General features: G+C 42.2%; 1 protein-coding gene across 1 annotated transcript in view; it reads right to left on the bottom strand.

Moving 5' to 3' along the window:
* The window catches only part of HORMAD2 (HORMA domain containing 2), a 79,004-nt gene that overhangs the window by 36,767 nt on the left and 17,731 nt on the right, over positions 1-24,506 (bottom strand). Inside the window, exons 7-9 of the mRNA XM_062182601.1 lie at positions 18,514-18,581; positions 15,962-16,113; positions 15,539-15,792 (exon numbers count right to left, since the gene is read on the bottom strand). Coding sequence (XP_062038585.1) covers positions 15,539-15,792; positions 15,962-16,113; positions 18,514-18,581 — 474 coding nt within the window. The remainder of the gene's footprint in view (positions 1-15,538; positions 15,793-15,961; positions 16,114-18,513; positions 18,582-24,506) is intronic.

Below are 24,506 nucleotides of genomic sequence, written 5' to 3'. Positions count from 1 at the left end.
CTCTGAAGGATGACTCTGGATGCTCTGTGTCAAGTTAACCCAGCAAGCGAAGTAATGACAGCGGAAGGGCACTGCAGAGGCACTGCTTGCCTTGCTAGAGTGGTGACAGGTGAGATGTGAGTGGTCAGATTCCAAATCTATGTTGAACAGAGCTATTGGACTTCACTGCTGGACGGGATGTGGGTTATGAGAGGGAAGATGCAAGGATGGCTCCTAAGGGCTGGATTATAGCAACTGAATAAATGGTAGTTGGTAGTGCCATTTGCTAACATGGGAAGACTGGACAAGTGACTACTGAGAGGGAAATAGTAATAATTGTGGATTGGACAGTGGAGTTACAGGGATGAAAGCCTGATTAAAATGAGTAACACAGAATAGAAAGTAGCGAAGTGACGTAAGAAACATACACAACTCTCACAAGGTGAACATGATTTGAGTCAGTAGGAAAAAGGCATTCTGCATGAAAGGGAGTGTATTTGTTAAGCTTGCAGAAATGAACTTGGCTTGTTCTGGTGACAATGAGAAGGGGAACATGTTGGGTAATAGAGGGAAAGAAGACAAGTAAGGTGGAGTCAGATCATCAGCAGCCTTGAAAGCCAAGCAGAGGTGTTTAGACTTGATGTAGTAGGAAATAGGAGTCATGAGATATTGTTGATTAGGGAAGTGATATGATGAAAGTTATATTTAAAGCAGATTAGATGGCTGTGGTATGTGGGATAGAGCAGGAGGTGGTGGGAGAGCCTGCAGGCGGTGGCAGCAATTCAAATGGGTGAGGATGAAGGTCTGGACTCGCGTTTTGGCTGTAGGAACAAGTGGAAAGGGAAGGCTTTGGGGAATTCTGATACCCGATTAAATAAGGAAAATTCAGGGGAATGATTTCGAGATTTTGAACTTAAGACAAAAGATAAAGGTGATACTCAGATGTAGGAAAACTTGTTCTGCGTGTGGAAGGCGAAGTAGTGACTAAAACAATATGCATGCTGGATTTGACATGACAATAGGACATCAAAGTGAAAATGCCCAATCAGAGGTTAAACACACAGCACTGAAATTCTTGGGCATGGTCAGGACTCAGTATAAGATGTCTGGGGGCTGGTGCTGTGGCATAGTGGATAAAGCCACCGCCTGCAGTGTCGGCATCCTTTATGGGTGCCGGTTCAAGTCCCAGATGCTCCACTTTCAATCCAGCTCTCTGCTATGGCCTGGGAAAGCAGTGGAAGATGGCCCAAGTGCTTGGGCCGCTGCACCCATGTGGGTGACCCAGAAGAAGTTCTTGGCTCCTCACTTCAGATCGGAGCAGCTCCAGTTGTTGCGGCCAACTGGGGAGTGATCTAGTGGTTGGAAGACGCCTTTCTCTCTCTCTCTCTCTCTCTCTCTCTCTCTCTCTCTCTCTCTCTGCCTCTCCTTCTCTCTGTGTGTAACTCTTTCAAATAAATAATCTTTTTAGAAAAAAAGATGTCTGGCAGCCAAAAGCATATGTGTTTTGCTTGAAGCCCTGCGAATGAATGAGCCATCTAAAGGAAAGCATGTAGAACTGATGAGCACATGGTTAAAGACTCTGCAGGTGTCGGAGAGGCCCATAACTAGAGAAGGAGGAAGAAGCAAAAAAGGAGAAAAACAGATGACTTAGAAGATGAAAGGAAAGTGAGAGCAACATTACAGAAATAAAGAGGGGCTGATGTTGTGGCACATTGGGTAAAGCCCCAGCCTCTGATGCTGGCATCCATGTGGGCACCACTTCAAGTCTTGGCTGCTCCACTTCCGACTCAGCTCCCTGCTAATGGCCTGGGAAAGCAGCAGATAATTGCCCAACTACCTGGGCCCCTGCACCCACATGGGAGACCTGGAAGAAGCTCCTGGATCCTGGCTTCAGCCTGGCCCAGCACTGGCTATTGTGGCCACCTATGGAGTGAACCAGATGATTTCTCTCTCTCTCTCTCTCTGTAACTCTTTCAAAATAAGTAAATAAACTTTTTTTTTTAAAAAGGAAACTATTTTTGTGTTTAATTTTTATTTGATTGAGAGACAGGGCTCCCATCTGTTCACTCCCCAAACACCACGAGTCCTGGGCAGCATCTTACATGCTGTGCTAAATGCCTACCCTCAAGATATTTGAAAAGCAGAAATCTGGGGCAGGTATTATGGCACAGCAGGTTAAACCACTACTTGCAGTGCAAAGACTGGTATTCTATACCAAGTCTCAGCTGCTCTGCTCTGACCCAGCTTCCTGTTAATGTGCCTGGGAAGGCAGTGGACGATGGCCCAAGAACATTGTTTTCCCATATGATGTCCAGTTTCTGCAGTAAAGTTTATTTAAAAGATTCTCTTTTTTAAAAAATGTATTTATGTATTTGAAAGCCAGAGTTACAGAGAGAGAGAGAGAGAGAGAGAGAGAGAGAGAAATATCTTCCATCCACTGGTTCACTCCTCAAATGGCCGCAATGGTCAGAGCTGAGCCAATCCAAAGCCAGGAGTCAGGAGCTTCTTCTGGGTCTCGCACACGGGTGCAGGGGCCCAAGGACTTGGGCCATCTTCTACTGCCTTCCCAGGCCATTAACAGGGAGCTAGAGCAGAAGTGGAGCAGCCAGTACTCAAACAGTGCCTATGTGGAATGCTGGCGCCACAGGGGTGGCTTTACCTGTCACCACAGCACCAGCCCTTAAAAGATTATCTTCTACCTTGGTATTTTTATAAAAAGTTGACTATGTATGTGTGGGTGTAATTCTGAACTCTTCATTTTGTTCCACTGCTTTATCCACCCATCTTTACCACAATGTCACCTTATCTTGTTTGGTGTACCTTTATGGTCTTGAATTTGATAAAGCTCTTTTTATTCTTTTTAAAAATTGCTTTGGTTTTTCTAGGTCCTTTGTATTTCCAGTTAAATTATGGCATCAACTTGTCAATTTCTAAAAAAAAAATAAGGAATAAAAGAAGGCCATGGAGTTATTAGATTGCATTGAATATATAGATTAATTTGGGGAGAACTGACATCTTAACTGAATCTCCCAATCCATGAATTTGAGAAATATCTGCATGTAGTTAGTCTTTTTTTTTTTTTTTTTTTTTGACAGGCAGAGTTAGACAGTGAGAGAGAGAGACAGAGAGAGGAAGGTCTTCCTTCTATTGGTTCACCCCCCAGATGGCTACCATGGCCGGTGCGCTGCGCTGATCCGAAGCCAGGAGCCAGGTACTTCCTCCTGGTCTCCCATGCGGGTGCAGGGCCCAAGCACTTGGGCCATCCTCCACTGCACTCCCGGGCTACAGCAGAGAGCTGGACTGGAAGAGGAGCAACCGGGACAGAATCTGGCACCCCAACCGGGACTAGAACCCAGGGTGTTGGCACCACAGGCAGAGGATTAACCAAGTGAGCCATGGCACTGGCCTGTATTTAGTCTTCATTTCTCTCAGCAAGATTTTATAATTTTTCTTGTATACATTTTGGTCTCATTAATTTGGTCTTGAGTTTTTAATGAATTTTTATGCTACCATAAATGATGCTCTAATATTTCATTTTCAATTATTAATAATATAAATACAACAGATTTTTATGTATTGATCTTATGTGACTAAATTCATGTCTTGGGCCTCGTTGTGTCTTCCTTATTGATTTCTTATGATTTTCTACTTTACGATCATGCCATTTTCAAAGACATTCAGTTTACTTCTTCTTTTCCAATCTATGCCTTTTTTCTTACATTAATTCACTGGCTAGGACCTCTAGTAAAAGGTCCACTGCAAGTGTTAAAAGTTGATCTTGTCTTAGTCCCTAGGTGTAAACTTTTATCGTTAAATATGACATCACTTTTAAGTTCTTCATAAATGTCTTTTATAAGGCTGAGGAAGCTCCTTGTTCTGGAAAAGTTTTTCTTTTCTTTTTTAAATCACAAGTGGATGCTGAATTTTACTAACACTTTTTCTACATCTACAGAGATGATTACGTGACTTTTCTCTTTCATTCTGTTACTATAGTCAATTATATTGATTTTTTTTAAGCAGAGAAAGAGAGAGGCAGAGGAAGAGATCTTTTATTCCCTGGTTCACTTCCCAAATAGCTGCAACATGCAGGTTCTGGCCAGGCTAAAGCCAGGAGCCAGGAACTCCATCCAGCTTTCCCACATGGTAGCAGGGCACTGAGTACTTGGGCCGCCTTCTGCTGCCTTCCCAGGTGCACTAGTAGGGAGCTGGATAGGAAGCGGTCAGCACTCCAATATAGGATGCCTGTGCCATAACACCAGCCCCTGATTTTCAAATCTGAAACCAACCATGGGTCTGCAGGCTGCTTTTAGACTACAGCTGTATCATTGGCTTTCCTGGGTCTCAAGCTTGCTGGCCCACACTATAGATTTTGTACTTGCCAGCTTCAGGAATCATGTGAGTCAATTCCTTATAATAAGTCTTCTTCTATTTAAATGTATATGTACACTCATCTTATTAGTCCTGTTTCCCTGGAAAACCCTAACAAGTACACTTGCTGAACTGATTAGTTCTGACAGTTTGTTGTGGATTCCTTAGGATTTTCTATACATGAAAGCACAACATCTGCAAGTAGAGTTTCACTTCTTCTTTTCCAGGATGCACAGCTTCTATTTCCTTTTCTTGTTCGCTGCCCTGACAGAGCCTCCAGGACAATGCTGAATAGAAGCGATGACGGGAGACACCCTCATCTCATTCCTTTTTACCATGAAAAGGTATTATTTTGCCCAATGCTTTTCTGTGTCCCTTGAAATACTATATGATTTTATATAATAATTTAAATCATTGTATCTTTTAATAATTAATTGCTTTTCTGACATTAAACCAAGATTGCATTCCTGAGACAATTCTCACTTGGTCACTGATTTTAGTGTAATGATAACACTGTATTATTAATTTTTTTCTTTTTTAAAAATATCTATTTGAAAGGTAAAGTGACAGAGAGAGGAAATGGCAGAGAGAGAAAGAGAGCTTCCATCTGCTGGTTCACTCCCCAAATGGTGGCAACAATGAGAGCTGGGCCAGGCTGAAGCCAGGAGCTAGGAACTCCATCTGAGTTTCACATGCATGTGGCAAGGAACCAAGTACCTGGGCCATCATCTGCTGCTGTATGGGAAATAGCTATGGCCTGGGAAAGCAGTAGAAAATGGTTCAAGTCCTTGGGCTCCTGCACCCACAGGGAAGACCTAGAGGAAGCTCCTGGCTCCTGGCTTCAAATCGGCACAGCTCCAGCCGTTGCGGTCATTTGGGGAGTGAACCAGTAGATGCAAGAACTCTCTCTCTCTTTCTGGCTCTACCTCTCTCTGTAACTCTGTCTTTCAAATAAATAAATCTTAAAAAAAGAGAGAGAGAAAGAAAGAAGATGTAGAAAGCCAGGCAAATACAAACATTTTTATTATACTTAGAAAATAGTGGAATATAATATGTATACTTGAGATATGTTTAAAAAGCAAACCATTCACTGTAACTAAATCAAACTATAAACTACTGAATAAACTTCAGAAATGTTATTTATTTTCTGTATATCATTTATATTATTTATGCTTCAGTGAAATTAATGGCTTTGTAATAAAAAAAAATATACCACTCTGGATCAAGTTTCTTAGTTACAAAAGAAAGGTATAGAAAAAATTCCAGTACAAGGTCCCTAGCAACTTCTCCTTAACACAACTCCATCAGGGTCTCCCACATGTGTGGCAAACAACTAAGCACTGGGGTTATCATCTGCTGACTTCCCAGATTCATTGGCAGGAAGCTAGATCAGAAGCAGAGCAGCAAGGGACTCAAACCAGCATAGCAAGCAGCAGCCCAATCCACTGCATCATAATGCTGGCCCCGCTAATTTTTAAAAATTTATTTTATTTATTTGAAAGCAGTATTCAGGGGTTAGGTGGAGGACAGAGAGATCTTCCATCCAGTGGTTCACTCCCCAAATGACCACAACAGCCAGACCATGTTGGGCCAGACCAAAGCCAGGAGCTGGGAGCTTTTTCCAGGTCTTCCACAGGGTGGGAGGACTTGGGCCATCTTCTGCTGCTTTCCGAGGCACATCAGAAGGGAGCTGTGTCGGAACTGGAGCACCTGGGACTTGAACCAGTGCCCATATGGGATGCCAGTATCTCAGGAGGCTTTACCCACCACACCACAATGTCGGCCCCTCCTTCTAATTGTTTGTATTTTAAAGCTTTTATTTAATGAATGCATTTTTCATAGATACAACTTTAGGAATATAGTGGTTCTTTTCCCCGTACCTGCCCTCCCACCCTGACCCCCGTCCCCCCTCTTACTCCTCTTCCCATCCCCTTCTTCATTATGGTTCATTTTTAATTTAACTTTATATACAGAGGACCAACTCTATGCTAAGTACAGATTTCAACAGTTTGCACCCACATACACACACAACATATAAAGTACAGTTTGAGAACAAGTTTTGCAGTTCCTTCTAATTTTCAAAAAGAAAGTTCTTCCTTCTGTTGAACCAAAGTCAATCTCTTCCTTTGTGACACCGACCCCCCACGGTAATTTTCATCTACTGGCTCTCCTGTCCTTTGAAATCACACAAAATAAATCAACTTCAGATATTTGAATGTAATAATCATACTCTTAGTATCCTCCTTCTCTGGCCCTCTGGGAGATAGACTGGATAGACAATGACGCCAGACTCAGTAAGGAGACTCACTGCCATTCACCAAGAAGGCAATTATGAAGGCTTGAATCAGCAAAGCAGCAATAGGACCAGACTTGAAACATAGTTCCAAGGCAGGACAGAATGAAATGGTAACCAACTGGGAAGTGAGGATAAAACAGAAGTTAAACATCCCAAGTCAGGTTATTTGCAAAAGTGATGGTGTGGCCGGCACCACGGCTCACTAGGCTAATCCTCCACCTGCAGTGCTGGCACCCCGGGTTCTAGTCCCAGTCAGGGTGCCGGATTCTGTCCTGGTTGCCCCTCTTCCAGTCCAGCTCTCTGCTGTGGCCCGGAAGTGCAGTGGAGGATGGCCCAAGTGCTTGGGCCCTGCACCCACATGGGAGACCAGGAGAAGCACCTGGCTCCTGGCTTCAGATCAGCGTGGTGCGCCGGCTGCAGTGGCCATTAGGGGGTGAACCAACAGAAAAGGAAGACCTTTCTCTCTGTCTCTCTCTCTCACTGTCCACTCTGCCTGTCAAAAAAAAAAAAAAAAAAAAGTGATGGTGCAACTCCAAGACAAGGAACCTAGAAGGAGGAAGAACAATTTGGTCAGAAGTGGAAATTCCATTGGAACTTGAGGTACACATAGGATATAGAAGTCTATATATTAATGGAAATATTAATTTGGAATCAAGGAGCTAAAACCAAACCAGAGAAATAAAAGACAAAAATAAGAGAAACACGAGGGGGAATCCCAAGATGGCTGAGCAGAGAAAAGATGTGCTGATTTTGTTCACAGGAAAATACCAGAAAAACGGGAAGATGTGCAATCATGGGAGACAGCTGGAGAGAAGTTTTCAGTGAAAAGTCTACAGTAAGAAGCGCAACTGCAGCCACAAATGCTGAGCAGCACTCCCTGGCCCCACCCAGCACATACCTCTGGATATCCGCTGAAGATACAGGCAACCCACTATGCTTACACTCCAAGAACAAAGACTTCAGAGGAAATATCAACAAGTGTTTCTTGAGATGCATAAAAATGAGCATAGAAATACAAGAAATAGGACCGAGAAGGCAATATGACTCCCTGAAAGGAACACAATACTTAAGTATTAGACTGTGAAGATGAAGAGATTGACAAAATGCATGAAAAGAAATTTAAAAGATTGATTATAAATTACTGAAAAACACAGAGAAGCAGTTACATGAGTTAAAGAAATCTGTGAACTACATGGATGAGTTTTTTTTGGAAATAGAAATATTAAAAATTAAATTTAAATATCAGAAATGAAGAATTTAATATGTAAAAAATACAGTGGGAAGCCTGAACAACTGACTTAGTGAGGCCAAAGAAAGAATATCAGGGCTGGTGCCATGGCTCACTTGGCTAATCCTCCGCCTGCGGCGCCGGCACACTGGGTTCTAGTCCCGGTGGGGGCGCCGGATTCTGTCCCAGTTGCTCCTCTTCCAGGCCAGCTCTATGCTGTGGCCTGGGAAGGCAGTGGAGGATGGCCCAAGTGCTTGGGCCCTGCACTTGCATGGGAGACCAGGAGGAAGTACCTGGCTCCTGGCTTTGGATCGGTGCATCGCACTGGCTCTGGAAGCCATTTGGGGAGTGAACCAATGGAAGGAAGACCTTTCTCTCTGTCTCTCTCTCACTGTGTAACTCTGCCTGTCAAGGAAGGAAGGAAGGAAGGAAGGAAGGAAGGAAGGAAGGAAGGAAGGAAGGAAGGAAGGAAGGAAGGAAGGAAGGAAGGAAGGAAGGAAGGAGGGAAGGGAGGGAGGGAGGGAGGGAGGGAGGGAGGGAGGAAGGAAGGGAGGGAGGGAGGGAGGGAGGGAGGGAGGGAGGGAGGAAGGAAGGAAGGAAGGAAGGAAGGAAGGAAATCAGAAGGGCCAGCGCTGTGGCACAGTGGATTAAAGCCCTGGCCTGAGGCACCAGCATCCCATTTGGGCACCAGATCTAGTCCCAGCTGCTCCTCTTCTGATCTAGCTCTCTGCTATGGCCTGGGAAAGCAGTAGAAGATGATGTGAGAGACCCAGAGGAAACTCCTAGCTCCTGGCTCAGGCCGTTGTGGCCAACTGGAGAGTGAACCAGCAGATGGAAGACCTCTCTCTCTCTCTGCCTCTCCTCTCTCTGTGTGACTCTGACTTTCAGATAAATAAATAAATCTTTAAAGAAAAAAGATATGCAAATGGAAATTAAAAACAAGCAGGAGTGGCTATCTTAATATTAGATAAAATAGACTTCAAGGCAAAAACTGTTAAAAGACACAAAGAAGGTAATTCTATAATGATTAAGAGATCAACTCAACAGGAAGATGTGACTACAGCAAATGTGTATACACCCAGTTATTTAAAAGAAATGCTAATGGATCTAAAGGGAGACATATGCTCCAATACTATCATAAAGGGAGACTTCAACACCCTACTTTCTGGGGGCAGGTGCTGTGGCGCAGCAGGTAAAGCTGCCACCTGTGGCAACAGCATCCCATATGGGCACTGGTTCAAGTCTTGGATGCTACACTTCCAATCTAGCTCCTTGCTAATGCACCTGGGAAAGCAGCAAAAGATGGCCCAAGTACTTAGGCCTCTGAACCCATTTGGGAGACCTGGATGAAGCTCCTAGCTCCTGGCTCAGATTTGGACCAGCTCCAGCTATTGCAGCCATTTGGGCAGTGAATCAGCAGATGGAAGCTCTCTCTGTATAACTCTGCCTTTCAGATAAATAAGTCTTTAAAAAAAAATCCCACTTTCATCAATGGACAGATCAACTAAGCAAAAAATCAACAAAGAAACAAAAGAGCCAATCTACATTTCGACACAGTGGATCTAACTGATATCTACAGAACATTTCATCCCAAAGGCACAGGATACACATTTTTTTTTTTTTCATCAGTACATGGAACAATCTCTAGTAAAGGCCATATGCTAGGCCATAAAACAAGTCTCAACAAATTAAAAAAATTGAACTCTTTACCATGTATCTTTTCTCTTTTTCTTTTTCTTTCTTTCTTTCTTTCTTTTTTTTTTTTTTTGAAAGGCAGAGTTAGACAGTGAGAGAGAGACAGAGAGAAAGGTCTTCCTTCCATTGGTTCACCCCCCAAATGGCCGCCATGGCTGGTGCACTGCGCTGATCCAAAGCCAGGAGCTAGATGCTTCCTCCTGGTCTCCCATGCGGGTGCAGGGCCCAAGCACTTGGGCCATCCTCCACTGCCTTCCCAGGCCACAGCAGAGAGCTGGACTGGAAGAGGAGCAACCAGGACAGAACCGGCACCCTGACCGGGACTAGAACCCGGTGTGCCGGCGCCGCAGGCGGAGGATTAGCCTAGTGAGCCGCGGCGTCGGCCAACCATATATCTTTTCTGACCACAATGGAATAAAGCTGGAAATTAATAACATAAGAAACTCTAGAAAATATACATTACCTGGAGACTGAACAATATGATCCTGAATGAACACTGGGTCATGGAAGAAATCAAAACAGAAACTAGGATGGCCCAAGTGCTTGGGCCCCTGCATCCATGTGGGAGACCTGGAAGAAGCTCCCGGCTCCTGGCTTTGGTCTGGCCTAACCCCAGCTGTTGCAGCCATTTGGGGAGTGAACTAGAGGATGGAAGATCACACTCTCTATCTCTCCCCTGATTTCTCTCTCTGTAACTCTTCCTTTCAAATAATAAAATAAATCTTTAAAAAATAATAATAAAGAAAAATGCTCAAGATCACTAGTCATCAGGGTAACACAAGTATAAGACACAATGTTTTACCTTACTCCTGTCAGAATGGCTATCATCCAAAAAATCAAAAATAAAAATCTGGCAAAGATAGGGAGATAAAGGTACCCTAATATATTGGTACGAATGTAAATCAGTACAATCTTATGGAACAGTATGGAGATTCCTCAGAAATCTACCATATAATTCAGCTATCCCACTCCTGGGAATTTACCCAAACAAAATGAAATCAACATATGAAAGAGTTATTTGTACCTCCATGTTTACTGCAGCTTAATTCACAACATTTAAAATATCAAATCAACCCAGATATCCATCAACTGATGACTAGATAAAGAAAATGTGGTGGGGCCAGCACCGTGGCTCACTTGGTTAATCCTCCGCCTGTGGCGCCGGCATCCCATATGGGCGCCGGGTTCTAGTCCTGGTAGCTCCTCTTCCAGTCCAGCTCTCTGCTGTGGCCTCAGGAAGGCAGTGGAGGATGGTCCAAGTGCTTGGGCCCCTGCACCCGTTTGGGAGACTGGGAAGAAGCACCTGGCTCCTGGCTTCGGATCGGCTGTAGCTCCGGCCAGCCATAGTGGCCATTTTGGGGGGGTGAACCAACGGAAGGAAGACAATTCTCTGTCTCTCTCTCTCTCACTGCTAACTCTGTCAAATTTTTTTAAAAAAAGAAAATGTGGTATATATACCCTATGGACTACTACTCAGCCATAAAAAAGAATGAAATCCTATCTTTTTCAACAAAATGAATGCCTCTGGAAACCATTATGCTTAGTGAAATAAGCCAGTCCCAAAAAGAGAAATATCATTATGTTTTCTCTCATATGTGGAGGTTAATATATAATTCTGCCTTTCAAATAAATAATCTTTAAAAAAAAATCCCACTTTCATCAATGGACAGAATAATTAAGCAAAAAATCAACATGTATATATATTCAAAATATACATATATACAATATATACAAAAATGTATGAGAATGAAATGGACATGTTATGATTTGATTATTCTTTTTAGCTCTTGCCTGTATGCCCATGGAACAGTGATCTTTCTACTTTTTACTTATTGAATATTATAGTTAGTAGTGCATTAAGCCTATAATTATAAAGCAAATTTAAATTATATTTTTGTAAACATTAAAGAAAAAAGGAAGGAGGGGGCTTGAGGGAGGGAGAGGGGAAGGGAGGGAAGTACAGTTATCTTCCTGGAATTGTCTCTATGAAATCTATTCTCTTTATATTAACAAAAATTTAAAAAACAGAAATGTGAATGAAAAAGCAAACAACAAAAAGTGATCAGTACAATCAAAAGATGACTTTTTTAAGATAATAAAATACTAATTTTTATTAACTGTAATCAAGGAAAACAAATAGGACACAAATAAATAGTACCACATATGAAGAGGAAAATAAATGTAGAAACAGAAGAAATTTTTAAAATTATAGGGGATCTCCATGAATAACTTCACACCAAAATCTAGGAATACCTAAATGCACCTATGAATACCTGAAGATGGGGAACAGAAAGGAAAGCATTCATATCCTTTGGAAGTTTTTGTAATGTAAAAAATCTCTTCTGTTTTCATATTTATTCCCCCTCCCCCATTCTGGTTTTAAAAAGATGCATTCATTGACTTGAGAGGCAGAGTTATAGACAGAGAGAAGGAGAGACAGAGAGATCTTCCATCTGCTGTTTCACTCTCAAAATGGCCACAATGGCTGGAACTGGGCCACTGGGAAGCCAGGAGCCAGGAGCTTCTTCCGGGTCTCCCACATGGGTGCAGGGGCCCAAGGACTTTGGCCATCCTCCACTGCTTTCCCAGGCCAGGACTTGAACTGGCTCCCATATGGGCTGCCAGCATGACAGGCAGAGGCTCAACTTACTACGCCACAGCACTGGCCCCTTTATTCCCCACTTTTAATTAAAAACTCTATAGAGAGTATCTCTCTGAAACTTTGTAATAAACAAAAATTTCTTAAGCAGTATCAGAATTGTTGAACACAGCTGAAAAGATTGATAAATTGGACCATATTAAATTAAGAACGTCTGGAGGCAGGCATTTGGTGCACAAGTTAAGCCACTGCTTAGGCCACCTGCATCCTATTATTGAGTACCTGGGTTCAAGTCTCGTCTCAGCTGCCCATTCCAGCTTCTTGCTAAAGTGCACCCTCGGAGGCAGCAGTGATGGCTCAAGCAGGGCTCATCACTGCCACCCATGTGGGAGACCTGGATTGAACTCTTGGCTCCCAGGGAGCATCTGGGGAGTGCACTTGTGGGTTTCTTTCCCCACAACTCCCCAACCTTTCTTTCACTCTCACTCTCACCTTCTCAAATAAAATAAAAATTTAATTAAGAACTTCTGTTCATAAAATATCTCATTAAGAGAGTAAAAGGCCAACTCATAAAATTTAAGAAGATATTCTCAATCTATGTATCTGACAAAGGACACGTATGCAGAATACACATGCAGAACTCCTATATAAATCAATGAGAACGAAAGACAATGCAATAGAAAGCATGGCAAACAATTTGAACAGAAACTTCACAAAAGAAGATATCCAACATGGCCAAGAGAATATAAAAAGGTGCTCATCTTCATTAGTCATCAAGGAAACCAAAATTAAAACCACAATGACATACCATTGCACACCCACCATAATAGCCAAAATTTAAAACATGAAAAATGCCAAAAGTTTGAAAGGATGTGGAACAACCACAACTCTTAAATGTTGTTGATAGAAGTATAACTTGCCACAATCACTCTGGAAACTGTTTTGCAGCATCTATTAAAGCTAAATGTGTATACACCCTTTGACCCAGCAATTCTATTCCCATCAGAAATGTATACGTATTTTACTAAAAAACATTTTCCAGGGGCAGGCATTTGGCACAGCAGTTAAGATACCACTTGAGACATGTACATCCTACATCAGTGTATCCGGGTTCTGGTCCTGCCTTAGCTACTGATCCAGCTTTCTGCTAATAATACCCTGGGAGGCAGGGTGATGGCTCAAACACTTGAGGCCCTGTCACCTAAGTGAGATCCGGATTGAATTCTGGATTCTTGGCTTCAAGCTGGCCCAGCAGCCCCAGCTCTTGTGGGCATTTGGGGACCGAAATAGTGGAGAGAAGATCACTCTCTCTGCCATTCAAATAAAGTAAAAATAATTTTTTAAAGCTCCAGAATGTTTAGAGCAGTACTATTAAAAATAATAGTTGAAGCTGGAAACTGTCCAAATGTACATCAACAGTAGAATGAATAAACAAATTCTGAGACCGGCCTCTAACAACATGTAAAAATATGGATAAATCTCAGACCACAATGTTAACTGAATAAACAGTTTATATTGTATGATTCCATGTCTATAAAACAAACAGAAGAAATTAATCCATGTGAATAGAAGTCAGGATAGCAACATTCTTGTTGAGCAGAATACTGAGAGCAAAGTTAAGACTGGATTCTCACCGGAGGACTGGTAGTATTCTGTTCTTGACCTGAGTGCTGACTTCACATAGACATAGACATAGACATAGACATAGACATAGACATAGACAGTAGGGCAGGAACAGAGTGAAGCAAGAAAGGAACCCAGGGAGCAAAACGGAAGGATGCTCTTATTCGTGGAACCTGTGAGCCTCCTTCAATGCGCTCCCTGGATACCATGCTTGCCTTATCTTCATGCTGGACACAGTGTTCACTTTGTGAATATTTATTAAGCTGTATCATTATGATACACATTTTTTCTATGTACATTATATTTGAATCAAAGAAAAACTCTAAAAATTTTATATTTTAAAACATAGGAGAATATTACCAATGAGTCAAGTGAAAAAGGACTTAAGGATACCCTAAAGCATATCTTAAAGGAATTAATCAGTCAACATTAAAATGAAGAAATTCTCATTAAAGATCTCTTAAAGAAAATGAAAAGATAAGCTAAAAATCTGAAAGAAAAATACATGAAAAAGAATGATTATTAAGAACTTTTTAAAAATATTTATTTATTTGAAAGGCAGAGTGATGGGGTGTGTGGGTGTGTGTGTGTGTGGAGATCTTCCATCTCCAAATATCCATAACAGCCAGAGCTGGGCCAGGCTGAAGTGAGGAGCCCAGATCTCCAACCAGGTCTCCCACATGGGTGGCAGGAACCCAAGCACTTGGCCATCATTTACTACCTCTCAGGTGCATGAGCAGGAAGATGGACCAGAAACATGGAGTAGCCAGGACTTGAAGCAGGCACTCCCAGCACACATGCTGCATCCCAATGCCTGCTTCCAGAATGTTTTGAAAACTGGATGAAAGACTTGAAAAGCTTCTTTATAAATAAGAGAATCCAAACAGCCAATGAAAGGATGTTCAAAATCACTAAAGAAAATATGCTCAAAGTCACCAACAGAGAAATTCAAATTAAAATAATGAGGTGTTACCACTTCATACAGAGCAGACTAGCAGAGAACATGAACTCTGACAATATTGAATGCCGACAAAACTGTAAGGCAACAAACATTATTGCTGGTAATATATAAACTGGTGCAACCTTTTTGGAAAATTGTTTTTTATTATCTTAAGACTCTTTGGTATATTTCCTAGGGACACTCTTACATGTATACCAGTAGGTATATACATTAAAGTTTAAAAGGATTAAAAGGAAAAAAATGCCAGGGCCAGTCTCGTGGCACAGCGGGTAAAGCTGCGGCCTGTAATGCTGGCGTCCCATGTGGGTGTTGTTTTTTTCCCCCAAAGAAACCTTTTATTTAAGAAATATGGACTTCATGCATTTCTTAAGTACAACTTTAGGAATACAGTGATTCTTCCCACCATACCCACCCTCCCTCCTTCCTTCTCCTCCCTCTCCCATTCCCAGTCTCATTCTCCACTAAGATCCATTTTCAATTAACGTTATACACAGAAGACCAACTCTACACTAATAAATGTAAGGTAGAAAAGCACAATCTTTCTAAATTTATAGGAGCCTTTAATATAAATATTTTGGAAGATCCCTTTTTTCTCCTAGCCATGCACAATTTCATCTAGCAACACACACTCCCTTCTTGTAGACTGTACTGTATGGACTAAAAACTCCTTGACACGAGGGGCTAGTTTTATTTCAGTTTCTGTACCTGACACGCTCCCATGCACAGCTACTGTGACATGACTCTTGTAGGAAGCGAAAAATGTCAATTACATTTAATTAATCCCCTTACTTGACTGCTGCATGCCTCTTCTTCCTCATCGCAGTCCAGACCCTGATGGACAATCTCAGTCGTGTTGTTCTTGTAGAAGAGATTGTTGTCCAACTCAGACACTCTGGTGGCCTCAGTTGTCACTTTGACTTTCATACTGTGAAAGCTGGTGGAGGCCAACCCAACCTGAATGCTGGCAGGTTCCCCCTCAAACAGCAAGTAGTGCGAGTTCACTCCTTCTTTAAAACCTGGGGGTTGGTAATCGTGTGGGGTCACTGCAAAATAAGAAGGGGAAAAACGATGAAAATGATTTTCAATAAAATTAATCAGATTAATCCTTCATGTACAGCAACAGACATTGTCTAGATGCTTAAACAAATGCTCTGTTGATATAGAAAAAGTCAGTTAGCACTTAGGAAGGAGCTGGCTAGAGAGCTCACCCACCTGCGTTATAGTAGTGGAGTCTCATAGAGAGAATCACGTTGTTAGGAAGGGGCCCCAGGTCCTGCATCAGCATGTACAGTTTACGGAGCAGGAGAATGCTGACTTTCTTCGCATTTTCATTCTTTGCCCTACTTTCAAAGCTTGAATTACTGCTATAACCATAGAAAAAAATACACTTTTCAATCACATACAATCTATTGACAATCTATTCCAAAAAAGAATAAAATGGCCATAAGATCAACTAAATAGACACTAAACAGCAGAGTATCTTTGAGACTATATTTACAAATAATCACGTCTTAACAGTGAGAACAACAGACTTGGCACTCGGGGACCTGGCTTCAGTAGGGGCTCTGCTGCTAACAGTGCGTGGCCGCCACCAAGCCATTCAGATGCACTCCAGTCAGTGAGCTCTGTGAGGCGATCTTACAGACACTGCACAGCTTTCCGAGTGCAGAATCAGTCACCAACTCTGGGCTTAGCGACTATCTGGCTCGCTCTCAAAAGCATTCCCTCCTCACCCCTGCACGCATTATCACTGTGGCTACCTAACTGTTCTTGTTCACACTGCAGAACATTCTACATACCCCTGCCAAATCATCTTCCTAACAGGAAAATCTGCTCATGTCACCGTCTTGCTTAAAATTCCTCTATTACATTCATCAAATAGAAGAATGGGATGTGTCTAATACCTTTCCTAACCAGCCAGATCCTCAGTCCACCCTCATCTGCAGCTACTACCCAGTCACCTCTTACCCATGTCTATCTGTATATGCTCTCCACCTTGCTTATTTTGTGCTTCTCTTCTTTTCTTCCTGATTCTCTCAAATTCCTCCTTTAATACCTAGTTCAAGTGCCACTTCTTCCAGGAAGTCTTCCCTGATAATCCCCATACTTTACCCCATCAGGATAACTGTCTGTCCCCCTTGAGCCTGTGAGTAGATTTCTATTTCATATCCACAGTATTGACTTTGGTGTACAGCTACTCAATAAATATTTTATGGAATTAATGAATAAATGAGCAAACTGTACCAAATGACTTTCTTTTTTTTTTTTTTTAATTAGTCTCCAAAATTTTCTTGCCCAGTTTCGCATTTGAGCAGTTTCCAGGAAACACTATGAATGCCATATGTCTGCATAGTGCTTTCCACAGAGTGAGTGTTCAATACTGAAAAATCCCAAGTAATTGAGCTTTTGGGTTTTTATCTAACATATCATGGGAGGAAATATGAATTCATAAAGTAAGTGAGCTAAGTACCTCCTTTTACAATCTTAAACCACTTAAGGTTTTGTCCACATGATTTAACCAATTTGAACACAGGTAAACAGAGAGTCTAGAGCCCTGTAGCTTCTGGGACTCCAGGATACATCAGTACACACACTCAGGATCCTCACTTAGTCAAAGGCCTCTGGTTCCTAGGAAATCAGTAATAGGCATTACCTTCCTGCTTCCTCTGTTATCAAAGATTTGGGTATTTCTGTTTTATGGCTTACCTCTTGGGACATGTGCCTTCAAAACAAAAAATAATCTGGCTGCCAGTAGTAATTTTAGTTGAGTTTTGAAAAGTAAAATGTTAACTGATTTATGTAACAAATATGCATGGAAAGAGCTGTATAATCCGTAAAGCACTATACAAACGTTAGCTCATGATAGTTAATATTTTAATTCTTATTTCTATAAGTGATTTCTCCTCACACACCAGTGCTATCTGTAAGTTTTACAATTGAGAAGATAATTAAGGAAGTGAATCTTGGAGAGCAATGTTCAAACTCAGGGTTAATGACAAACCAACTAATAGTAGGAAAAAATGAGAAGGAAGCCACATTTCTCTCCAGAGTCATTCCATCTCCCTTACCTAGAGCCCTCCACTACCCAGGGCTTTTCACTGTCATCTGTACTTTCCACTTCTATTCCATCCCATCAACAATACCCAGCTCTGTATGCCTCCTGACTAACCTGAATTCAAAAGCTACTGGAAGTGGAATAAATTCTGCTCCTCAACAAAATAGCTCTATCTGTAGCGGGGAACCTACTGAAGCAAATGTCCTTGTTTTTGGTATTTAATCCATTAGGATAACTAAAACCTAGAATTTTGCTGAAAAACACAGTGGTTTCCAGTCTTTTCCATATAGGGACACACACAGAAATTGATAGGTAAATGAAACTGTAGGGGAATCAGATGACAACATTTGTAAATGCAGGCAAACAGTCCAGGGTTTTATCTACCCCAGGCCTATCCTAATTATATTGCAGGTAGAGAGGATCAATTAGTATCTAGGCATATCAATCAAGAAAGTCTGGATTAATGGCTACAATTAACATTGGGCTACAATTTCTACTACTGTACTACCTACCACTGCTTCTATTCTCACCAGTTTAATCCATGAATTTCAGTATTCTAAATAGTCATAGCCTCTCTCTGTAACAGTAGTTTTTTATAAAGTTTTGAGGGAAATTACCAAAGATGTTTATGGCCTTTCTCTGGCTTCAGAATTTTATGTTTACTTCAATCCTGTATATTTCTCATGTTCATTAAACCATTAGATTTTACCTGTCAAAATCCATAGTAACTCCTTTTTTCGTATATTTGAATTTGAACTGGTATATCTCAATCACCTTCTAGAAAAACCAAAGGACACAGAGAAACAAATTAATTTCAAAAAGAAATCTAGAATCTTATCTGATAATAAGAAACATTTTTGTTGTATACCTACTCTATTTCCTATATACTTGCTTGGCATCATTGCATTATTCACAAATAATATTTCAAGATATAAAGATAACTTAATTTTCTCCTCCTTGCTAAAAATGCATGAGATGGCAAATATTACCAGTACCATCTTAAAGATATAAAAACTAAGGCTCACAGTCAAGTAGCTAAATGACAATGGAACCAGCTGCAAACCCATGTTCATGCTACAAATATTTCACTGAATGTCTACTTTGTACCAGGCACTGAAATCACCATGATAGATGAGACAGAAAAGATCGTTTTCTGGAATATACAGTCTGGCCAGGAAATAGTTAATAAGTAAGCAAATAAAGTAATTTCAGGTAGTTCTGCGAACATCAAGAAGCAGATGTTGCAACAGAGAGCACATGAAGGGGAGAAGTGCTTTTTTGGCGTGGATGGGCCTAGAGAGGCCTCTCCAAAGAGGTGATGCTTGAATTGAGCCTCAAGTGGGACGAGTCATGTGCAAACTTTGGGGTAGGGTACCCCAGGCAAAGGGAACAGAAGCACAAAGCGTCTCAAGTGGGAAGGGATGCTTCTTTCAGGATCACAGAGGAGATCAAGTGGCTGGAGATGAGAGAGCAAGGGGAGAATGTAGATGAGATTATAGAGGGGGTTGTAGGGCCTTGTCTTGCCATGGTAAGGCAAACAAGGGATTTGGTAAGGAATTTGGATTTTCTACATCAAGGCTACCTGAAGAGTTTTAAGTAGGGGACTGAGTTTATATATATATATATATTTTTAAGATCACCATAGCTAGTTTAAAAGCACAGAGAGGGACATGGGCATTTGGCATAGGGGTTAAGATATAGGTTAAGATGCCTCACCCCACATCAGAGTACCTGACTTCAATCCCTGGCTCTGGTTCCTGATTCCCTGCTAATGTGCCTGGGAAAGCAGGAGCAGATGACCCATATCCTTATGCCCCTGCACCACATGGGAGACCTGCTAGGAGCCAAGAGCACGGTGCAGGGGCCCAAGGACTTGGGCCATCCTCTACTGTTTTCCCAGGCCATAGGAAAGTGCTAGATGGGAAGTGGTGCAGCCAGAACTTGAACCAGCACCCATTTGGGATGCCACCTCAAGTAACTGGGTCCCTGGCACTCATATGGGAGACCTGGATTGAGTTCCCAATTCCTGGCACTGGCTCCGGCTGTTGCAGGTATTTGGGGGAGTAAGCCAGCAGATAGGAATTCACTCTCACTTCTTTGTTTCTCAAAGAAACAAAAATTTAAGAGAGAAAGAAGTGGGATCCATGAGAAAAAAAATGATACCGTGCACTGATTCGCAGAAGATTAGAATGGAAACAGGAAAATTAGAAAAGGAGCCAGGATTTATGACATTAAGTCATGTGTTTTCAATTCTGCACTAAAAACTAGAAACAACTGCTATCTGCTCTCCTCACTACTAAGAAAGCTAGAAAGGAAGAGAAACAAACTTCTTCATGAAAGATTTCCTCCATTTAAAATAACACCATCATTTCGTGGCTGAAGGAAACGTTTGGCCTAGATATGTTCTCAGTGTGTCCACGGCGCAGGAGAAGGTGCTGAAGATGGGTCAAGGGTATGAGTCAGAAAACACACACACAAAACGCTTCTTATTCATCTGCTTCAGTCCTTGGATCCTTAACAATGTGTGTCCCTGTTACTTTACTCAAAGATGTGGTCTCCCAACGCTGCTAGTTTTTTTTTTTTAAAGATAAGAATTAGTTCATTTTATTTATTGATTTATCTTCATTTGAAAGGCAGAGAGTAAGAGGGAGAGCGAGAATGAGAGAGATCTTGTATACTCCATTTCACTCCCCCAAATGCCTGCAACAGCCAGGGCTAGGCCAGGCTGGAGCTGGAAGCCAGAAATTTGACTTGATTCTCCCACATGGGCAAGAGGGATCCAAGTACTCGAGCCATCATCTGCTGCCTCCCAGGGTGTGCAGTAACAGCAAGCTGCAACCAGAAGTGGGACTAGGGCTCAAACCCAGGCACCCAACAGACGACACAGGTGTCCCAAAAGCAGCACTGTAACTGCTAATCTCAAACCCTAACTTACATCTCTACCACAAGTGATCAGGTCCCGGGAAAATGGACTCATTCAGCTTACATGCTAAGGGGAGTAATTTGTATTAGAGTTAACTCAAAAAGATGAAAGTATTTTTGGGGCCAGCGCTGTGGCATAGCGGGTAAAGCCGCCACCTGCAGTGCCAGCATCCCATATGGGCGTCACTTCGAGTCCCGGCTGCTCCACTTCCAATCCAGCTCTCTGCTGTGGCCTAGAAAAGCAGTACAAGATGGCCCAAGTCCTTGGGTCCCTGCACCTATGTGGGAGACCCAGAAGAAGCTCCTGGCTCCTGGCTTCGGATTGGCCCAGCTTTGGCTGTTGTGGCCATCTGGGGAATGAACCAGCAGATAGATGATCTCTCTCTCTCTGCCTCTCCTGTTCTGAGTAACTCTTTTAAGTAAATAAAACTTTTTTAAAAAGTATTTTTATAGCAAGTTGCCTACTTGAGAAATAAAAGTTCAGAAGGTTGTTTTGTGAATACAGCAGGAGAGATGGGTGAGGTGAGAGGGGTCTGTTGGTCCTTAATAGTCACAGGCGCACTCCACACAGGCTAGACACACAGTGTCCTCCCTCTCTTGGCCAATTCTGGGCGTCATCGCCCTGTCAAGCAAACAACGCCTATTCTTCCTGTCTGCCTATGTTTCTCAGTCAATGCTAACTAGTTTTTTTCTTTTATGTTTTAAGTTGCATCAAGAGCATATCCTGTAGTAGTTGGAAATTGTACTTACATTTTATTAGCTGCTCCCTGAAGCAACTAATAAAAGTTAAGTCTGTAATTGTTTCATGGAAGATGGTAATCCTTAACAACTTCAACCTGAAGGTGTAGTACAGCAGGCCCTGGTCCCTTCCTGAGGCCTCACAGGATGTTCTCCTGCTTCAGAGACGACTGTGTTACCCAACGAAGATGAGCCTTTTAACTGCTCACCAGCGGTTTCTGTTCATCACAGTGAATTTATTCACACAGCTACATAGGCAGCCTTCCCTTCTTTCTCCAATTCACTGGCAAACTGCAAATCCATCTAACAGTCATTTTCTATGATACAGTCAAAAAATGTTTTTGAAAAGCAAATTAGACCAAGTCACTCTTTTGCTTAAACCTTTGCTTAAATCCTTCCTCTACCCCCAAATGACTTCTCACAGCCCTTAAAATAAAATCTAAAAGTTATCTTGGCCCCAAAGCTCTATATATCTGACTCCTATCTACCTCTCTTACCTAGCTCTTGCCACTTTCCCTCCCACTCACTAAGTGCCAGACTCATGGCACCGTCTCTGTCCACAACACTCAAAGTTCCTTACCGCCTTTGGGCTCTTCTGCAGCTATACGCTGGGACATGCTGTTTCCAGTTGATGGTAATATTTGAGCATGGCTAATGCTTTACATCACTCCTCTGTACCCAAGATTCTGAAGTAGGTATTATTATTATTGAGGAAGTGAGAAAGTGGTAGAGCCGGGATTCCCCTGCAGTGCCTATAGCGTTAACTACTGTATCATTCTACCTATCACCTACCACCCCTCTCACAGCCCTGCACAGCATGACTCCTTCTGCTTACTGGGTCTTAGTTCAAATAGTGGCCCCACAGGGAGGCCTCTGTGAACTGCCCAATGTAATACAGCCATCCAATTCCTCCTTCTCCATTCCTATCCCAGTCTCTAGCATACTGTCTTTTTATTTCCTTCACAAATTATGACTATCTGAAACACTTTTTTGCCAATTTTTGTTTATTCATTGTCTATCCCAATAAGAATATATGCTTCTAGAAAGCAAGGACCTTGTCTACTCCATTCACTCTGTGTTTTTAGACCTTGTACAGTGCCAAGCACAATAAAGAAATCCAATTGATATAATACTCAGCCAGGATAGAATTCACCTTAATCAGGATTTCACCCTATAGGGATTTTTTTTAAAAGCCTCTAAAAGGGGGGCTGGCGCTATGGCTCACTAGGCTAATCCTCCTGCGGCGCCGGCACACCGGGTTCTAGTCCCGGTCGGGGCACCGGATTCTGTCCCAGTTGCTCCTCTTCCAGGCCAGCTCTCTGCTGTGGCCCGGGAGGGCAGTGGAGGATGGCCCAAGTGCTTGGGCTCTGCACCCCATGGGAGACCAGGAGAGGCACCTGGCTCCTGGCTTCGGATCAGCGCAGTGTGCCGGCCGCAGCGGCCATTGGGTGAACCAACAGAAAAAGGAAGACCTTTCTCTCTGTCTCTCTCACTGTCCATTCTGCCAGTCAAAAAAAAAAAAAAAAAAAAAGCCTCTAAAAGGAGCCAGTGCTGTGGCGTAGTGAGTAAAGCCACCACCAGTAGTGCCAGCATCCATGTGGGCACCGGTTTGAGTCCTGGCTGCTCCGCGTCCAATCCAGCTCCCTGCTAATGTGCCTGGGAAAGCAGGAGCAGACGATCCATGTCCTTGGGCCCCTGCACCACGTGGGAGACCTGCTAGCAGCCAGGGGCAGGGTGCAGGAGCCCAAGGACTTGGGCCATCCTCTACTGCTTTCCCAGGCTATCAGCAGGGAGCGGGATCAGAAGTAGAGCAGCTGGGACTTGAACTGGCACCCATTTGTGATGCCAGCACTGCAGGCAGAGGCTTAACTTACTGTGCCACAGCGCCAGCCAGCTTCCACATCTTCTTAATGGCCGCTGCACATTACTCAGGGTGTACCTGTAAGAAAGCTGCATTATTGCTTTTCACTACTTGAGAAGTTCTACTTTGAAAAAGAACTACTTTGTCAGTTCGTCTTTTTCAAGAAACAGAGCAATCAGAATAAAATTCTAAGTGCCGAAACTCCACACGTGGTGCAATGCCTAAAACTCTGCTGGCCTTCTGTGCTAGAGAAGCAACTTGTCTGACTTAAGGCAGAGGTTCTCAACTTTTGTACCATGACATGCTCTTCACAAGAGGGCTGCGAATTTTAAGCCATATGTAAAACGTGTTTTTGCTTCAGGTAAATATTAACATTGTTATTGTTTTGCAACTTTGTTTAGGGAAGGATATACTTCTAGGGATATGACTCAAGTGTTTGGCACAATGTCAGATAAGTGCCAAGGACTATGTTTATGTGAGAATGTTGTTTTGTGAGTACACAAGAGAATGAGATCAGGGAGGTAAACAGTTGTACCCGTGACTTGATGCTAAGCAGGAACCATAAAACACTAGAACTTTCATGCTTTAAGGATCTCTGAACATTGCTATACCATAGTAGTAGTTATACTAGAATTATTGTTTGCTATTATTTTGAGTCTTTTAATATAATCAAACATGCCATCAAATTTTTAGTAATCAAATGTGCGCCATGATCACAGAGTTAAAGGAACTACTTACAGGGAAAAATCCGTTGTTGGTCATAAATGATAGCTCAGGAGCTACACACAGTTTCATTTCCCAACTTAATTATTACATACACCTGCATCAAAATTAGTTAACAGTGTTCTTCCCACTCTAAGATTTTTCTGTAGTTAAGACCAGTTTTCTCTGCATTTCACTATCCTAAAAACCACTGGTTTTTGCAGGTGCAAGAAAACATGAAACACTGCACTAAGAAAATGACTAATTTATTAACAATTTGTCAAGAAGTTATAGTTGGAAAAATTCCCCAAAAACCTATAGGGAGAAAAAAAAAAGCACTTTGAAACTAATCAAGAGACAAAATCAAAAGAGGCAGATAAGAGTTCAGGCACTAAGGAACTGCTACCCATCTAAACGCAATAGTTTTCTCTCCCTTGCTTAAGTGGGTATTTGTAATCATGCAAAGAAAGGATATTAAG

Source organism: Lepus europaeus, chromosome 23, assembly GCF_033115175.1.
Source record: "Lepus europaeus isolate LE1 chromosome 23, mLepTim1.pri, whole genome shotgun sequence".
NCBI classification, from domain to species: domain Eukaryota; kingdom Metazoa; phylum Chordata; class Mammalia; order Lagomorpha; family Leporidae; genus Lepus; species Lepus europaeus.
This window is presented reverse-complemented; position numbering and strand designations above follow the sequence as displayed.